This window comes from Salvelinus fontinalis, chromosome 22 (assembly GCF_029448725.1).
Source record: "Salvelinus fontinalis isolate EN_2023a chromosome 22, ASM2944872v1, whole genome shotgun sequence".
Taxonomy (NCBI): domain Eukaryota; kingdom Metazoa; phylum Chordata; class Actinopteri; order Salmoniformes; family Salmonidae; genus Salvelinus; species Salvelinus fontinalis.
This window is the reverse complement of record NC_074686.1, coordinates 33595484-33611019: the sequence shown is the minus strand read 5'-3', so window position 1 is coordinate 33611019 and position 15536 is coordinate 33595484. Positions and strand designations below refer to the sequence as shown.

Sequence of the window (15536 nt, the reverse complement as noted above, 5' to 3'; positions counted from 1 at the left end):
GGGAAATAACATGGTAACGACAGGGAAATAACGGGGTAACAACAGGGAAATAACATGGTAACGACAGGGAAATAACGGGGTAACAACAGGGAAATAACATGGTAACGACAGGGAAATAACGGGGTAACGACAGGGAAATAACATGGTAACGACAGGGAAAGAACATGGTAACGACAGGGAAAGAACATGGTAACGACAGGGAAATAACATGGTAACGACAGGGAAATAACGGGGTAACAACAGGGAAATAACATGGTAACGACAGGGAAAGAACATGGTAACGACAGGGAAATAACGGGGTAACAACAGGGAAATAACATGGTAACGACAGGGAAATAACGGGGTAACGACAGGGAAATAACATGGTAACGACAGGGAAAGAACATGGTAACGACAGGGAAATAACGGGGTAACAATAGGGAAATAACGGGGTAACAATAGGGAAATAACATGGTAACGACAGGGAAATAACGGGGTAACAATAGGGAAATAACGGGGTAACAATAGGGAAATAACGGGGTAACAATAGGGAAATAACGGGGTAACAATAGGGAAATAACGGGGTAACAATAGGGAAATAACGGGGTAACAATAGGGAAATAACGGGGTAACAATAGGGAAATAACGGGGTAACAATAGGGAAATAACACAGTAACTACATGGCAACAACACCATAATAACCCGTTTATAGTTAGTATGTAGCTGCTAAATAAAGATTTAAAGTATGCCCAAAGGAAGTGTGAAGAATTTTCCTGGTTATATAGAAACAATTATTAAGAACTCTAAATAATAGAGGATAATAAGCATAAGTTATGTAGTAAGTATTCAAGGCCCTTTTCACCTCTTCTCATTAGCACCATTTATAATGCACTTGGAACGTTCTTAGAAAAAAGGTTTGAGAAACTACATAGGACAACCACAAAACGTAACTTTTGAGTCTTTTGCACGTAGTTCATAGTTATCCAGTCTTTAAAGGTGTTGTGCAAACAGGTACATGTAAAAAAGTTAAGTAATTATGTTTCTTACCGCTACTTCATTCACAGTTTTACTGTGCCTATGGTGTTTCAGCCCTGTATTCTAAAGCAAACTCTGTTCCCCTGTTATCATGTTCACAAATGGTACTTTCTCTATAGTTCTAGTGGTGCTTGGACCCGCATTTACCGTTGTTAGTGGGGACCGCGCCCTCATTGGCCCGAGCGACCCACAGCAGTCACAGGTGGCCACTCAGGGACAGGTGTAAACATCACCTGACCACGGTGATCACCTCTGCACCTGCCATCGTCGCCCTGGAAACCAAACAGAAACGCTCTCGTCTCTCTCACACTCTTTCTCCTTCAAATTCTTAGAATGTGATACGAGCAAGACTAGAATATAATTTTTTTGTTGTTGAGCTAAATACACTTTAAGAGACCTGGCCTTAACGTGTAGGGGATAGTAAATCCCTTACTATATCCTACTGTGCCCCCTGCTAGAGCTGTGTGACCTAGAACAGGCCGGGGCAACAGCCACCAGGCAAAAGTCTCCTGGAATAGTGGTTAGGCAACTTCACAATGCTCTGTGATACGTTTCGTTCACAAGAGAGGAGACAAGTAGCCATGTTAGTGGATAGATTTATCTCGTTTTAAGTTGAATACCCTCCTCATCCATTATAATGTACCAGTTATAGATGATGTAGTTTTTAACAAAAACATACATGCACCCTGCATCTAGAAACATTGTACTGTGCTGTGCAGACCTTAGATACAGCATGTGGGTGTTGTTTTGGGGTGTCTTGTATAGCTATGGTTTCTGTTTAATAAACAGTCTTTCTAAGAAAGTACATTCTACATCAGAATAAACATTGCTACTGAGAACAGGTGAAAAGGGCCTTGACAACTTTCTACATAACTTATTATCCTCTATTATACATTGTTTTTAAAGATGGAGTTCGCAGTAGGGGAAAATTGTGCCACTGTCCGCCCTAAAGCCGTTGTTTTAGTTTTGTTGACGAAGCAGAGGAGCGTCGTGCAACGGGGTAAACAGTTTTCCACTACTTCTTTGTTGTTGCAATATTGCAATTGGATGTGACAGTTTCACCATTAAGGATTCTAGCTATAAGTAATATATAATCGTTTCTACATAACAACCAAGACAATTCGTCACACATTATATAGTTATTTAGTAGCTAGGTACTATTACTGCGATGTTACCGTGTTACTTCCCTATAGTTTCCTGTTACTTCCCTATAGTTTCCTGTTATTTCCTTATCGTTTCCTGTTTTTTCCCTATAGTTTCCTGTTATTTCCTTATCGTTTCCTGTTTTTTCCCTATAGTTTCCTGTTATTTCCTTATCGTTTCCTGTTTTTTCCCTATAGTTTCCTGTTATTTCCCTGTCGTTTCCTGTTATTTCCCTATAGTTTCCTGTTATTTCCTTATCGTTTCCTGTTATTTCCCTGTCGTTTCCTGTTATTTCCCTGTCGTTTCCTGTTATTTCCCTGCTGTTACTGTGTTATTTCCCTGTCATTTCCTGTTATATCAGCACTGCACACTAAAGTGCTTCTTGGTCTTTTCTTTTTTTTTCATGCAGGTGATCTGGGTATCTGACACTGTAGTGAAACAAATGGCTGCAGAATGAATGCTATGCTGTCATCTTGCTCACCTCTGTAAAGGAACAAACCAAGGTTCTTTATGTCATTGGTTGATTGACTGACAGCTGAGTTAGAGGAGGAAGCGCCCATTCATAAGGTCCTTGGTCTGGTCCGACGATCTTCCACCCGTTTTAGGGACATCAGTCAAACTCATTTCGGCAGTAACTTTCGGCATCACTTTAATTTGACCCAAAACGAGGGCAGAACAAGGGGGAACTCGATGTACTGCAGATTAGATAGTAAATTGAATTGAAAAGACTAGCAGATGCCTCCTGTTAAAGGGCAGGTAATGGGAGGTGAGAGGCTTCCACCATAATGAGCAGCTGTGCCCAATGATAGACAGGCAACAAAAAAGTGTGACCAAGTCTCTCTCTCACACACACACACACATACAGCAATCACCCTCATACACAAACCAAAACTGTCCAAACACACACACACACACACACACACACACACACACACACACACACACACACACACACACACACAGCAATCACCCTCATACACAAACCAAAACTGTCCAAACACACACAGATCTGAAGGGAACTCGTCTCCAAAGTTACAATGTCAATGCGTGTTACAGGCTGGGTTCACAAACGCAACGGATTTGTGAAAGCCTTTGTTTTTAAAAGGTTCAGAGTTTTGCTGAGACAAGGCTTCAATCCCGTTATTAGTCATTATAAATAATAGTGTAATTAAGTGTGTTTTTCTCTCCACCATCTGTCACGACTCAGATAACCTTAGAAGGCCTATTTGAACATCAGAGGATCGGCCATCTATCCTACACCTATTGAGGATTCTCTCTCTAGCGAGCCAGGGAATCATAATAACTCAGAGACTTATTAAGAAGGACTATTTGAACATCAGAGGACCAAACCATCAATTCTACACCTAGAGAATTGTCTCTATACAGAAAGAGACCCAGGGAATCATAATTCACCCACCCGACTCAGTGTTTAGTTTACCTACTTGTCACTTAGCCGTACCCTTTCTGTCCGTCTCCATATGACAGAGAGAGTGAGTGAGGAACAGAGGGGGTCATCTGCCCATCATTATTGAGTTCTTAACTGCCTGCCCGAGTGGGTCATCAGGCAGAGCTTCAAACGTGATCGGGCGGAAAGGAGGAAGGGTGGAGGGGAGGAGCAGGATTTTGAGGGGGTGAAGAGGAGGAGGAGGTGGAGGGGAGGAGGAGGAGGTGGAGGGGGTGAATGGGAGGAGGAGGGGGTGAATGGGAGGAGGAGGGGGTGAAGGGGAGGAGGAGGTGAAGGGAGGAGGAGGTGGAGGGGAGGAGGAGGAGGTGGAGGGGGTGAAGGGGAGGAGGAGGAGGTGAAGGGGGTGAAGGGAGGAGGAGGTGGAGGGGGGAGCAGGTTAAAAGGTCCACAAGGTACAGTAGTTCTAAGTCTTCACCCTTCAGAACACTGAAGCATGTATAGCAGCAGCAGAGGCTACAGAAACTTTGGCTCCAATGGGAATGAACTAAAGATTGGCTGCCTGTGACTTTGTAATCTTGCAGGCAGCACACTTCTTTTTGTTCTTCTTCTTCTTATCTTCTTCTCTCTCTCTCTACGTCTCTGTTCTCTGCTCTCTCTGCTCTCTCAACCACTCGCTCTGTTCTCTACTCGCTCTTCCTCTCTTTTTTATATCTTGACAGCGTATCTATTATTCATCAAGAAAAAGTCAAGTTTGTAGTCCTCCTAGTTCCCAGACAGTAAGAGAGGGAGTCTTGTTTGGCACATTTATAATGTATCGGCGGAGTGTGAAGGCCACATCTATTATTGATTCTTCCTGGACAGACCAAGTGTTTGCTGGACAGCCACTGATGGTCAGTGCTCAATGACCGCTTTGAGCCCTTTGAGGGACGATGTCATTCATGTTAGTCTGGTCTGTAAAACTCCGTCTTCTCCTCCACTAGTGCCTGCCAGGATCACAGATACAACAATATACTGTGTCAGAAATTCAATCTAACCCTCACTGGGGCAAAAACTGGCTAACATTGCTCTTGTGTATTTCTGGAATGTTCATTTCGATCTGTAAGGATCACAGAGAGATACTGTGGCAGGAGGAGTTCAATGACATGGATCCTGTGTGTTTTTTGTTGTTTCTGATTCGATCTGGTCAGATTTCTCACTCTCTTCAATAAAATCTGCACTGGGGGGAAAACACAGTAACATTGTTCCTGTGTGGGGGTTTTTCATGCTCATTTTGATCTGCTCTTCTTGCTCTGCTGTTGTTGTAGCCAAGTTCTGTGGGGACCCTGGTGTGCCTGCCTATGGCTCCAGAGAGGGCCTCAGCTTCATCTATCAGTCAGAGGTGTCGTTCAGCTGTAGCGCCCCCTATATCCCGGTGGGCTCCACTACACGCTTGTGCCAGGCCGACGGCTCCTGGAGCGGGTTCCAGCCTCGCTGTATAGGTAAGCATCTACTCTGTGTGTGTGTGTGTGTGTGTGTGTGTGTGTGTGTGTGTGTGTGTGTGTGTGTGTGTGTGTGTGTGTGTGTGTGTGTGTGTGTGTGTGTGTGTGTGTGTGTGTGTGTGCGTGCGCTTCTCTTTATTCCTGGGGAGTTCGTCTCTAACATCTTTCCAGCGTTATTTGCCTTAAAGCACAGCTTGTAGTATTTAATAACGTCAAACAACAATGTCCTCCCTCTGACACAAAGGCTATACCCAGGCCACCCTACTTATACCAAGGATGCGTCTCAAATGGAACTTCCTTTAACCTATATAGTGCACTACTTTTGACCAGAGCCCTATGGGCCCAGATCAAACATAGTGCACTATATGGGTGCCAATTTGATACACTGCACAAACCTCGACACATCTCTTATTGATGAGATCATTCCAGAAAAGGCAGGGTCATTCCTTTTAAAGGGAGCGCACATATCACAGGAGAAGAGCCCAGATATGAAATGGCTGTAGGGGGATTCAGTTCCATCAGGGGAACACGTTAGTGACATTCTCCTGGCCCTAGCCTTCAGAGCTGGCTGGTATCATTGTCTAGCTAGACAGAAGTTTCTATTTTCAGTGATGTAACGTACGACATTCTTTTCATGAAGAGTAAGGAATTTGGGAGACTGAACAAACGCACCAAAAATAGGACACAACAAACTCAAACTTGTTTGCATTGTTTTTAACTTTGCTAGATGGACATGTCAACTCAATATAGTTGTTTTAACTACCTGATAAGAGTGATTTTGTGGTTTTTTATATTCTACAAGTTTAGCCCCCAATTCCTTTGTTAAAGCTACAAGCCTGGGAAAACCGAAGAGCACCTTGTCATATCAACTTTTATTACTGTCCCAGAGCATATACATTTACATTTACATTTAAGTCATTTAGCAGACGCTCTTATCCAGAGCGACTTACAAATTGGAAAGTTCTAATTCTATACTGTTATTACTATCCCAGAGCATATAGATTCTATATTATTATTACTATCCCAGAGCATATAGATTCTATATCGGTATTACTATCCCAGAGCATATAGATTCTATACTGTTATTACTATCCCAGAGCATATAGATTCTATACTGTTATTACTATCCCAGAGCATATAGATTCTATATTAGTATTACTATCCCAGAGCATATAGATTCTATATTAGTATTACTATCCCAGAGCATATAGATTCTATACTGTTATTACTATCCCAGAGCATATAGATTCTATATTAGTATTACTATCCCAGAGCATATAGATTCTATATTAGTATTACTATCCCAGAGCATATAGATTCTATATTAGTATTACTATCCCAGAGCATATAGATTCTATACTGTTATTACTATCCCAGAGCATATAGATTCTATACTGTTATTACTGTCCCAGAGCATATAGATTCTATATTATTATTACTATCCCAGAGCATATAGATTCTATACTGCTATTACTGTCCCAGAGCATATAGATTCTATACTGTTATTACTGTCCCAGAGCATATAGATTCTATACTGTTATTACTGTCCCAGAGCATATAGATTCTATATTATTATTACTATCCCAGAGCATATAGATTCTATACTGTTATTACTGTCCCAGAGCATATAGATTCTATACTGTTATTACTGTCCCAGAGCATATAGATTCTATACTGTTATTACTGTACCAGAGCATATAGATTCTATATTATTATTACTATCCCAGAGCATATAGATTCTATACTGTTATTACTGTCCCAGAGCATATAGATTCTATACTGTTATTACTGTCCCAGAGCATATAGATTCTATACTGTTATTACTGTCCCAGAGCATATAGATTCTATATTATTATTACTATCCCAGAGCATATAGATTCTATATTAGTATTACTATCCCAGAGCATATAGATTCTATACTGTTATTACTATCCCAGAGCATATAGATTCTATACTGTTATTACTGTCCCAGAGCATATAGATTCTATACTGTTATTACTGTCCCAGAGCATATAGATTCTATATTATTATTACTATCCCAGAGCATATAGATTCTATATTAGTATTACTATCCCAGAGCATATAGATTCTATACTGTTATTACTATCCCAGAGCATATAGATTCTATACTGTTATTACTGTCCCAGAGCATATAGATTCTATACTTCTGCTTTCACCTTAATTAGTGCTTATTGTCTGGTCTGGAAAACCAGGGTTATACTGCACATGAGTCTGTCTTCCTAAAGAGTCTGGGATTGCGTCCCAAACGGCACCCTATTCTGTATGGGCCCTGGTCAAAAGTAGTGCACTACTTCTGGCCAAAATCTATCCAGGTGAGATGAGCTGTTTTTTTGTATGGAGGTCTATGAGAGTGTTGAATTACGTGAGGTTTATTTGATCTAATTGAAGTTAGGCTGTTAGAAATGTAGTGATACGTGGATGCATTCCGGCAAGGTGTATCTGCCCTCTCATTCGCTAGAATGGTCCTACCTGATCTCGCCTATCTTCAATCATGTATTTCCATTGTTAGAGCAGCCACTTAGCTATCTTCTCAATATAATAGATCATCTTTGACTATATAGAGAATGGGGTGCCATTAATATAATAGATCATCTTTGACTATAGAGAGAATAGGGTGCTATTAATATAATAGATCATCTTTGACTATAGAGATAATAGGGTGCCATTTGTGACAGAACCTGGCAGTACAGTAGCTGGTTAAATAATTCAACACTTAACGCGGAGAAATAACCAGTAGGGATTTGAACATCTACTGACGCAGAGAAATAACCAGTAGGAGTTTTAGCATCTCCTGACGCAGAGAAATAACCAGTAGGGATTTGAACATCTCCTGACTCAGAGAAATAACCAGTAGGGGTTTGAACATCTCCTGACTCAGAGAAATAACCAGTAGGAGTTTTAGCATCTCCTGACGCAGAGAAATAACCAGTAGGAGTTTTAGCATCTCCTAACGCAGAGAAATAACCAGTAGGAGTTTTAGCATCTCCTAACGCAGAGAAATAACCAGTAGGAGTTTTAGCATCTCCTAACGCAGAGAAATAACCAGTAGGGATTTGAACATCTCCTGACGCAGAGAAATAACCAGTAGGAGTTTTAGCATCTCCTGACGCAGAGAAATAACCAGTAGGAGTTTGAACATCTCCTGACGCAGAGAAATAACCAGTAGGAGTTTTAGCATCTCCTGACGCAGAGAAATAACCTTCTCAAAATATCTCAGATCCCTTTATAGTGAGAAAGGCAGCAGCATCCGTGTGATGACTCAGAGAGTTGTGGTGGGTATTGATCCACAGGCCTTTTTAAAGAACCAACCACACAATCTGGATAGATTTAGGGCCAGTTTCCCAGACACTTTTTTAGTCTAAGGGTAAATATGTAGGCTTATGTTCAATTGAAATTGTCAAATGGAATTTGTACCAAATGGCAGCGTATTTTGTATATACACTGAGTGTACAAAACATTAAGAACACCTGCTCTTTCCATGACATAAACTGACCAGGTGAATCCAGGTGAAAGCTATGATCCCTTATTGATGTCACTTGTTAAATCGACTTCAATCAGTGTAGATGGAAAGGAGGAGACAGGTTGAGGAAGGATTTTTAAGCCTTGAGACAATTGAGACATGGTTTGTGTATGTGTGCCATTCAGAGGGTGAATAAGAAAGACAAAAGATTTAAGTGCCTTTGAACGGGGTATGGTAGTAGGTTCCAGGCACACCATTTGTGTCAAGAACTGCAATGATGTTGGGTTTTTCATACTCAACAGTTTCCCATGTGTATCAAGAATGGTCCACCACCCAAAGGACATCCAGCCAACTTGATACAACTGTGGGAAGCATTGGAGTCTATGGAATGCTTTAGACACCTTGTCGAGTCCATTCCCTGACGAATTGAGGCTGTTCTGAGGGAAAAAAGGGGGGGGGGAGTGCAACTCAATATTAGGAAGGGGTTCTTACTGCTTTGTACACTCAGTGTAGTACATTTCATTTGACTAGAGCTCTATGGACCTTGGTCAAAAATAGTGCACCATATAGGGAATATGGTGCCATTTGGGACTCTGACGTAATCTGTGTCCGGAAAACCGGCCCCTAGGCTTCATAGTTACACATATACATACTGTATGTGTTTAATACCCTCCCTTTCCTGTCATCCAAACCTTACCTGCTGTCTACATATCTGTAAATATATATATATCTATTGTCTGTCAGCCTCCTGAATACTGACCTGGTTAAGCTCCAGGTCCCTGAAGGAGACATTCAATAGAAGTCCTCACATCAATATGACTAAACGGTCTTAATTTCACTAATTGAATATTCAAGTCATTGGCACACTTGTCACTGGATTATTAGACCATTAGCAACAAGTCAATTGTTATCTATTTAAATACAATGGATAGTTCATTCAAATGATAAAATTACATATTGGTTTCCTTTCCCTCTAAGTAGTCTATGGACACGGTATGACAGAAATCCATGCTTTGGTTTAGTTTCCACATACTAACATTTTAGCATTTGTAGCACAAATGTAAATGTTCCAGAGAAACTCAACCAAGTCATGGATTGCTGTCATACCTTGTCCATAGACTGCTTACAGGGTAAGGCAACCAAAATGTTATTTTGTAATTTGTAAACTACAGTGCCTTCAGAAACTATTCATACCTCTTGACTTATTCCACATTTTGTTGTGTTGCAGCCTGAATTCAAAATGGATGAAATATTTTTTTCTCACCCATCTACACACAATACTCCATAGTGACAAAGTGAAAAGATGCCTTTAGACATTTGATTGAAAATTAAATACAGAAATATCTCATGTATTCACACCCCTGAGTATTCACACCCCTGGGTCAATACTTTGAAGCAGCTTTGGCCGCCATTGCAGCTGTGAGGCTTCCTTCTTTTCACTGTAAATTAGGTTAGTATTGTGGAATAATTACAATGTGTTTGATCCAGCCTCAGTTTTCTCCTATCACAGCCATTAAGCTCAGTTTTAAAGTCACCATTGGCCTCATGGTGAAATCCCTGAGATGTTTCCTTCCTCTCTGGCAACTGAGTTAGGAAGGACGCCTGTATCTTTGTAGTGACTGGGTGTTACATCCAAAGTGTAATTAATGACTTCACCAGGATATTCAGCGTCTACTTTTTTTTTACCCATCTACCAATAGGTGCCCTTCTTTGCGATGCATTGGAAAATCTCCCTGGTCTTTGTTGTTGAATCGCTATTTGAAGTTCTCTGCTCGACTGAGGGACCTTACAGATAATTGTATATGTGGGGTAAAAAGTCATTCAAAAATCATGATAAACACTATTATTGCACACAGTGAGTCCATGCAACTTATTATGTGACTTCTTAAGCCAATGTTTAACTCCTGAACTTATATAGGTTTGCCATAACAAAAGGGTTGAATACTTATTGACGCAAGACAGTTCAGCTTTTAAGGTTTTATTAATTTGTAAAAATGTAGAAAAGCATAATTCCACTTTGACATTATGGGGGTATTGTGTGTAGCCCAAGGACAAAACATCAATCAATCAATCAAATGTATTTATAAAACCCTTTTTACATCAGCCGATGTCACAAAGTGCTATACAGAAACCCAGCCTAAAACCCCAAACAGCAAGCAATGCAGATGTAGAAGCACGATGGCTAGGAAAAACTCACTAAAAAGGTAGGACCCTAGGAAGAAACCTAGAGAAGAACCACGCTCTGAGGGGGTGGCCAGTCCTCTTCTGGCTCTATCGGGTGGAGATTATAACAGTACATGGCCAAGATGTTCAAACGTTCATAGATGACCAGCAGGGTCAAATAATAATAATCACAGTGGCAGTAGAGGGTGCAACAGGTCAGCACCTCAGGAGTAAATGTCAGTTGGCTTTTCATTGCCGATCATTCAGAGTTAGAGACAGCAGGTGCGGTAGAGAGAGAGAGTCGAAAACAGCAGGTCCGGGACAAGGTAGCACGTCCGGTGAACAGGTCAGGGTTCCATAGCCGCAGGAATAACATTTGAAACTGAAGCAGCAGCACGACCAGGTGGACTGGGGACAGCAAGGAGTCATCGGGCCAGGTAGTCCTGTGGCATGGTCCTAGGGCTCAGGTCCTCCGAGAGAAAGAGAGTGAGAGAGAATGAATTAGAGGAAGCATACTTAAATTCACACAGGATACCGGATAAGACAGGATAAATACTCCAGATATAACAGTCTGACCCTAGCCCCCCGACACATAAACGATTGCAGCATAGATACTGGAGGCTGAGACAGGAGGGGTCGGGAGACACTGTGGCCCCGTCCAACGATATCCCCAGACTGGGCCAGCCAGGCAGGATATATAACCCCACCCACCTTGCCAAAGCACAGCCCCCACACCAGTAGAGGGATATCTTCAACCATCAACTTACTACCCTGAGACAAGGCTGAGTATAGCCCAAGAAAGATCTCCCCCACGGCACGAGCATCTACATTGAATCCATTTTAAATTCAGGCTGTAACACAACAAAATGTAGAATGAGTCAAATAATAGAGATGTGATTAATTGACGTGTCACAAAACAGGAACACTGAAAAATCCATGAGTTTCAATGATCAGATGTGATTGACCTATAGGGGTGTCATGCTGAAATGCGGTAAATTTTGGGGCTGGCCTCCCGAGTGGCGCAGTGGTCTAAGGCACTGCATCATAGTGCTAGCTGTGCCACTAGAGATTCTGGGTTCAAGTCCAGGCTCTGTTGCATGCCGGACGTGACCGGGAGACCCATTGGGCAGCGCACAATTGGCCCAGATTTTGGCCGGCAGGGATGTCCTTGAACCAACGCGCACTAGCAGCTCCTGTGGCGGGCTGGGCGCAATGCACGCTGACACGGTCGCCAGGTGTTTCCTCCCACACATTGGTGCGGTTGGCTTCTGGGTTAAGTGGGCATTGTGTCAAGAAGCAGTGCGGCCTGGTTGGGTTGTGTTTTGGAGGACGCACAGCTCTCGACCTTCGCCTCTCCATACGGGAGTTGCAGCGATGAGACAAGACTGTAACTACCAATTGGATACCAGGAAATTGGGGAGAAAACAGGGTCAAGAAAATGAAGAAAAAAGATAAAACATTTTGGGGCTCGTTTTAAGACTAGCTAATTAACTGATTTCAATAAGACATTGACAAAGGAGTCTCAGATAATGTTACCACATCATTCAATGAAACACATATTGTTTGAGTACACATATCCACACAGACATGACAGGATAAATACTGTGTTCAGAAATATGTAGGGTAGTGTTCATGAAATGTCATATATTCCAAGACGGACCTCTCGGGATGATGAGAATTGCTTGGGATCAGATATGCCTATTTCGAGTGTGTGTGGAGTGAATGGGGAGGTGCAGGGCGGGGCGTTATTAATATGTGAGTGACTGAGTCTGAGTGTGTGGGTCTGTAGGGGGGGGGGGGGGGGTATGTATATGTCATTGAACCAAAATGAGGTATGTGCAGACAGGCCTTGTTTGATACAGACACAAACTACGGTTTTCCCTCCATCATGTTTAGTTCACACAAACATTTCCCCAGACTGCATTTCTGTTTGATTATGTTGTCATCCAGTAGAGGAGGAAGCTGCGATGGTGTAAGTTATGGCACGTTGCTGTGTGGGTTAACTAGGCTGGCTGTGGTGGTAGTGTGTGCTGCTGTCATTTTCTGAGGCTGCATTGAATCCAAGTCTATGCGTCAGGCCGAGGATGTCCTCTACATCCTAATGATGCTGCTTCCCTCCACACAGCCTCACAGCTGGGCCCGACGCTGCTGCGCCGCTGCCGTAAGACTGCCCCCTGCTGGGTCTTCTGCCTAGCCTATTAAAGACTATCTTGCTGTCTGGTTGTTATGTGACTACAGTGACTACACTGCTGCACTTACGTAAACACACTCGGGAAGAATTTAATTTCTGAGCCACCTTCATAAGCACTCACGTATGCACACAAACACACACATAACTCAGTTGTAGGCTGGGTATCACTGCAGTAAGCTATGTTGAATCATTATGGGAACTATAGCTGTTTTATGTGGATGTGACTGTGTCCCAAATGCCTCCCTTTTTAGTCCAAGACTTTTGACCAGAGTCCTATGGACACTGGTCAAACATAGTGCACTATAAAGGGAATAGGGTTCCATTTGTGAGGCAGACTGTAAGTTTCAAGTGCCTGCATAGGCTGGACCCCCAGCCAGTGATACTGTCTATAGGTATATAGTCTATAGGTCTCTAAGATACTGTTATACAAATGTTCCTTTCTTTTGTTCTCCTTAGAACCGACCCGTACTACCTGTGAGAACCCAGGGACACCTCGCTATGGTTCTCTGAACAGAACCTATGGCTTCAAGGTAAGGAGATAACGTCCCACACTCAAAATCATTGGTTACGTCCAAAATAGCATCATATTCCATATGTAGTGCACTACTTTTGACCAGGGGCCTCACCCTATTCCATATGTAGTGCACTACTTTTGACCAGGGCCCTCACCCTATTCCATATGTAGTGCACTACTTTTGACCAGGGCCCTCACCCTATTCCATATGTAGTGCACTACTTTTGACCAGGGCCCTCACCCTGTTCCATATGTAGTGCACTACTTTTGACCAGGGCCCTCGCCCTATTCCATATGTAGTGCACTACTTTTGACCAGGGCCCTCACCCTATTCCATATGTAGTGCACTACTTTTGACCAGGGCCCTCACCCTATTCCATATGTAGTGCACTACTTTTGACCAGGGCCCTCACCCTATTCCATATGTAGTGCACTACTTTTGACCAGGGCCCTCACCCTGTTCCATATGTAGTGCACTACTTTTGACCAGGGCCCTCGCCCTATTCCATATGTAGTGCACTACTTTTGACCAGGGCCCTCACCCTATTCCATATGTAGTGCACTACTTTTGACCAGGGCCCTCACCCTATTCCATATGTAGTGCACTACTTTTGCCCAGGGGCCTCACCCTATTCCATATGTAGTGCACTACTTTTGACCAGGGCCCAAAGGGACTATATTGGAATTTGGTTCCATTCGGGACTCTGCCATGACCATATGACACTCAGATTGCCTGCTGAAGATACTCTGTTAATGTACTGTCTGTGAATGTGTGGCGTAGGAAGTTCTGAAGTGTTAGCGATACTTCAAGGCTCTCATTCACACACTAAGCGCATGTGGTAAAAACATATATATATATATATATATATATACTTTTTTTGTCTCATACTTTCTCGACAAGGCCTTGTTACACTGAAAATAAGAATTATAAATTGTGACTGAATGGCAAGATTGGTTTAGAGACAATGACAAAGTTACATTACACGTACCTTTCTCATTGGGGCATTTTCCTTGGCTAATGATATGCAAATGAGGCAATGAATATGTTCATTACTTGTATGCAAATTCCCTCTGGCATTTGACTTCTTTAAATTTCAGATCTCTGCATGTAATGTCTGAGCAGAGACAATCATTACTGTGATGCTGATAGTGTCAATGACGATGATATCATGTCAATCATGGTCCCAAAAAATTACATTTTAGCCATTTAGCAGTCACTCTTATCCAGAGTGACTTACAGTTAGTTAGTGCATTCATCTTTAGATAGCTAGGGGGGACAACCACATATCATCACTAAGCTAATTAAACACCTCCCTCTGCAACTGGATCCTGGACTTCCGAACAGGCCGCCCCGAGGTGGTGAGGATAGGCAACAACACATCTGCCACGATGACCCTCAACACGGGGGCCCCTCAGGTGGTGTGATTAGTCCCCTCCTGTACTCCCTGTTCACCCATTAAGTTTGCAGATGACACGACGGTGGTAGGCCTTATCACTGATGATGATGAGACGGCCTACAGGGAGGAGGCCAGAGACCTGGCGGTGTGGTGCCAGGACAACAACCTCTCCCTCAACGTCAGCAAGACAAAGGATCTTGGACTACAGGAAACGGAGGGCCGAGCACACCCTCGTCCACAGGGCAGGTCAAGCGCTTCAAGTTCCTCGGTATCCACATCACTAAGGAATTATCATAGTCCACACACACCAACACAGTCGTGAAGAGGGTATGAGCCCCCTCAGGAGGCTGAAAAGATTTGGCATGGGCAGTCAGATCCTCAAAACGTTTAACAGCTAAGCTCCCTGCCATCCAGGACCTCTATATACCAGGCGATGCCAGAGGGAGGCCCTAAAAATTGTCAAAGACTCTAGCCACACAAGTCATAGACTGTTCTCTCTACTACCGCACAGCAAGTGATACCGATGCACAAAGTTTTTGAACACTCTTTGAAGAGGTAGATGTTTTTGGAAGACGGGCATGGTCTCTGCTCTCCTAGCTTCAGGAGTGTGCGGAGGAGCGGGGTGATATGGGGAAACTTGGGAAGGTTGAACACCAAGCGAGCTGCAGCATTCTGGATAAGTTGCAGGGGTTTGATGGCACAGCGGGGAGCCCAACCAACAGCGAGTTGCAGCACTCCAGACGGAAGATG

General features: G+C 42.9%; 1 protein-coding gene across 5 annotated transcripts in view; it reads left to right on the top strand.

Moving 5' to 3' along the window:
- LOC129820230 (CUB and sushi domain-containing protein 3-like) overlaps nt 1–15536 on the top strand; it is an 805004-nt gene that overhangs the window by 761185 nt on the left and 28283 nt on the right. For all 5 annotated transcript variants that reach the window (XM_055877256.1, XM_055877257.1, XM_055877255.1 and 2 more), the window contains 2 exons: nt 4867–5040; nt 13332–13405. In XM_055877256.1, coding sequence (XP_055733231.1) covers nt 4867–5040; nt 13332–13405 — 248 coding nt within the window. The remainder of the gene's footprint in view (nt 1–4866; nt 5041–13331; nt 13406–15536) is intronic.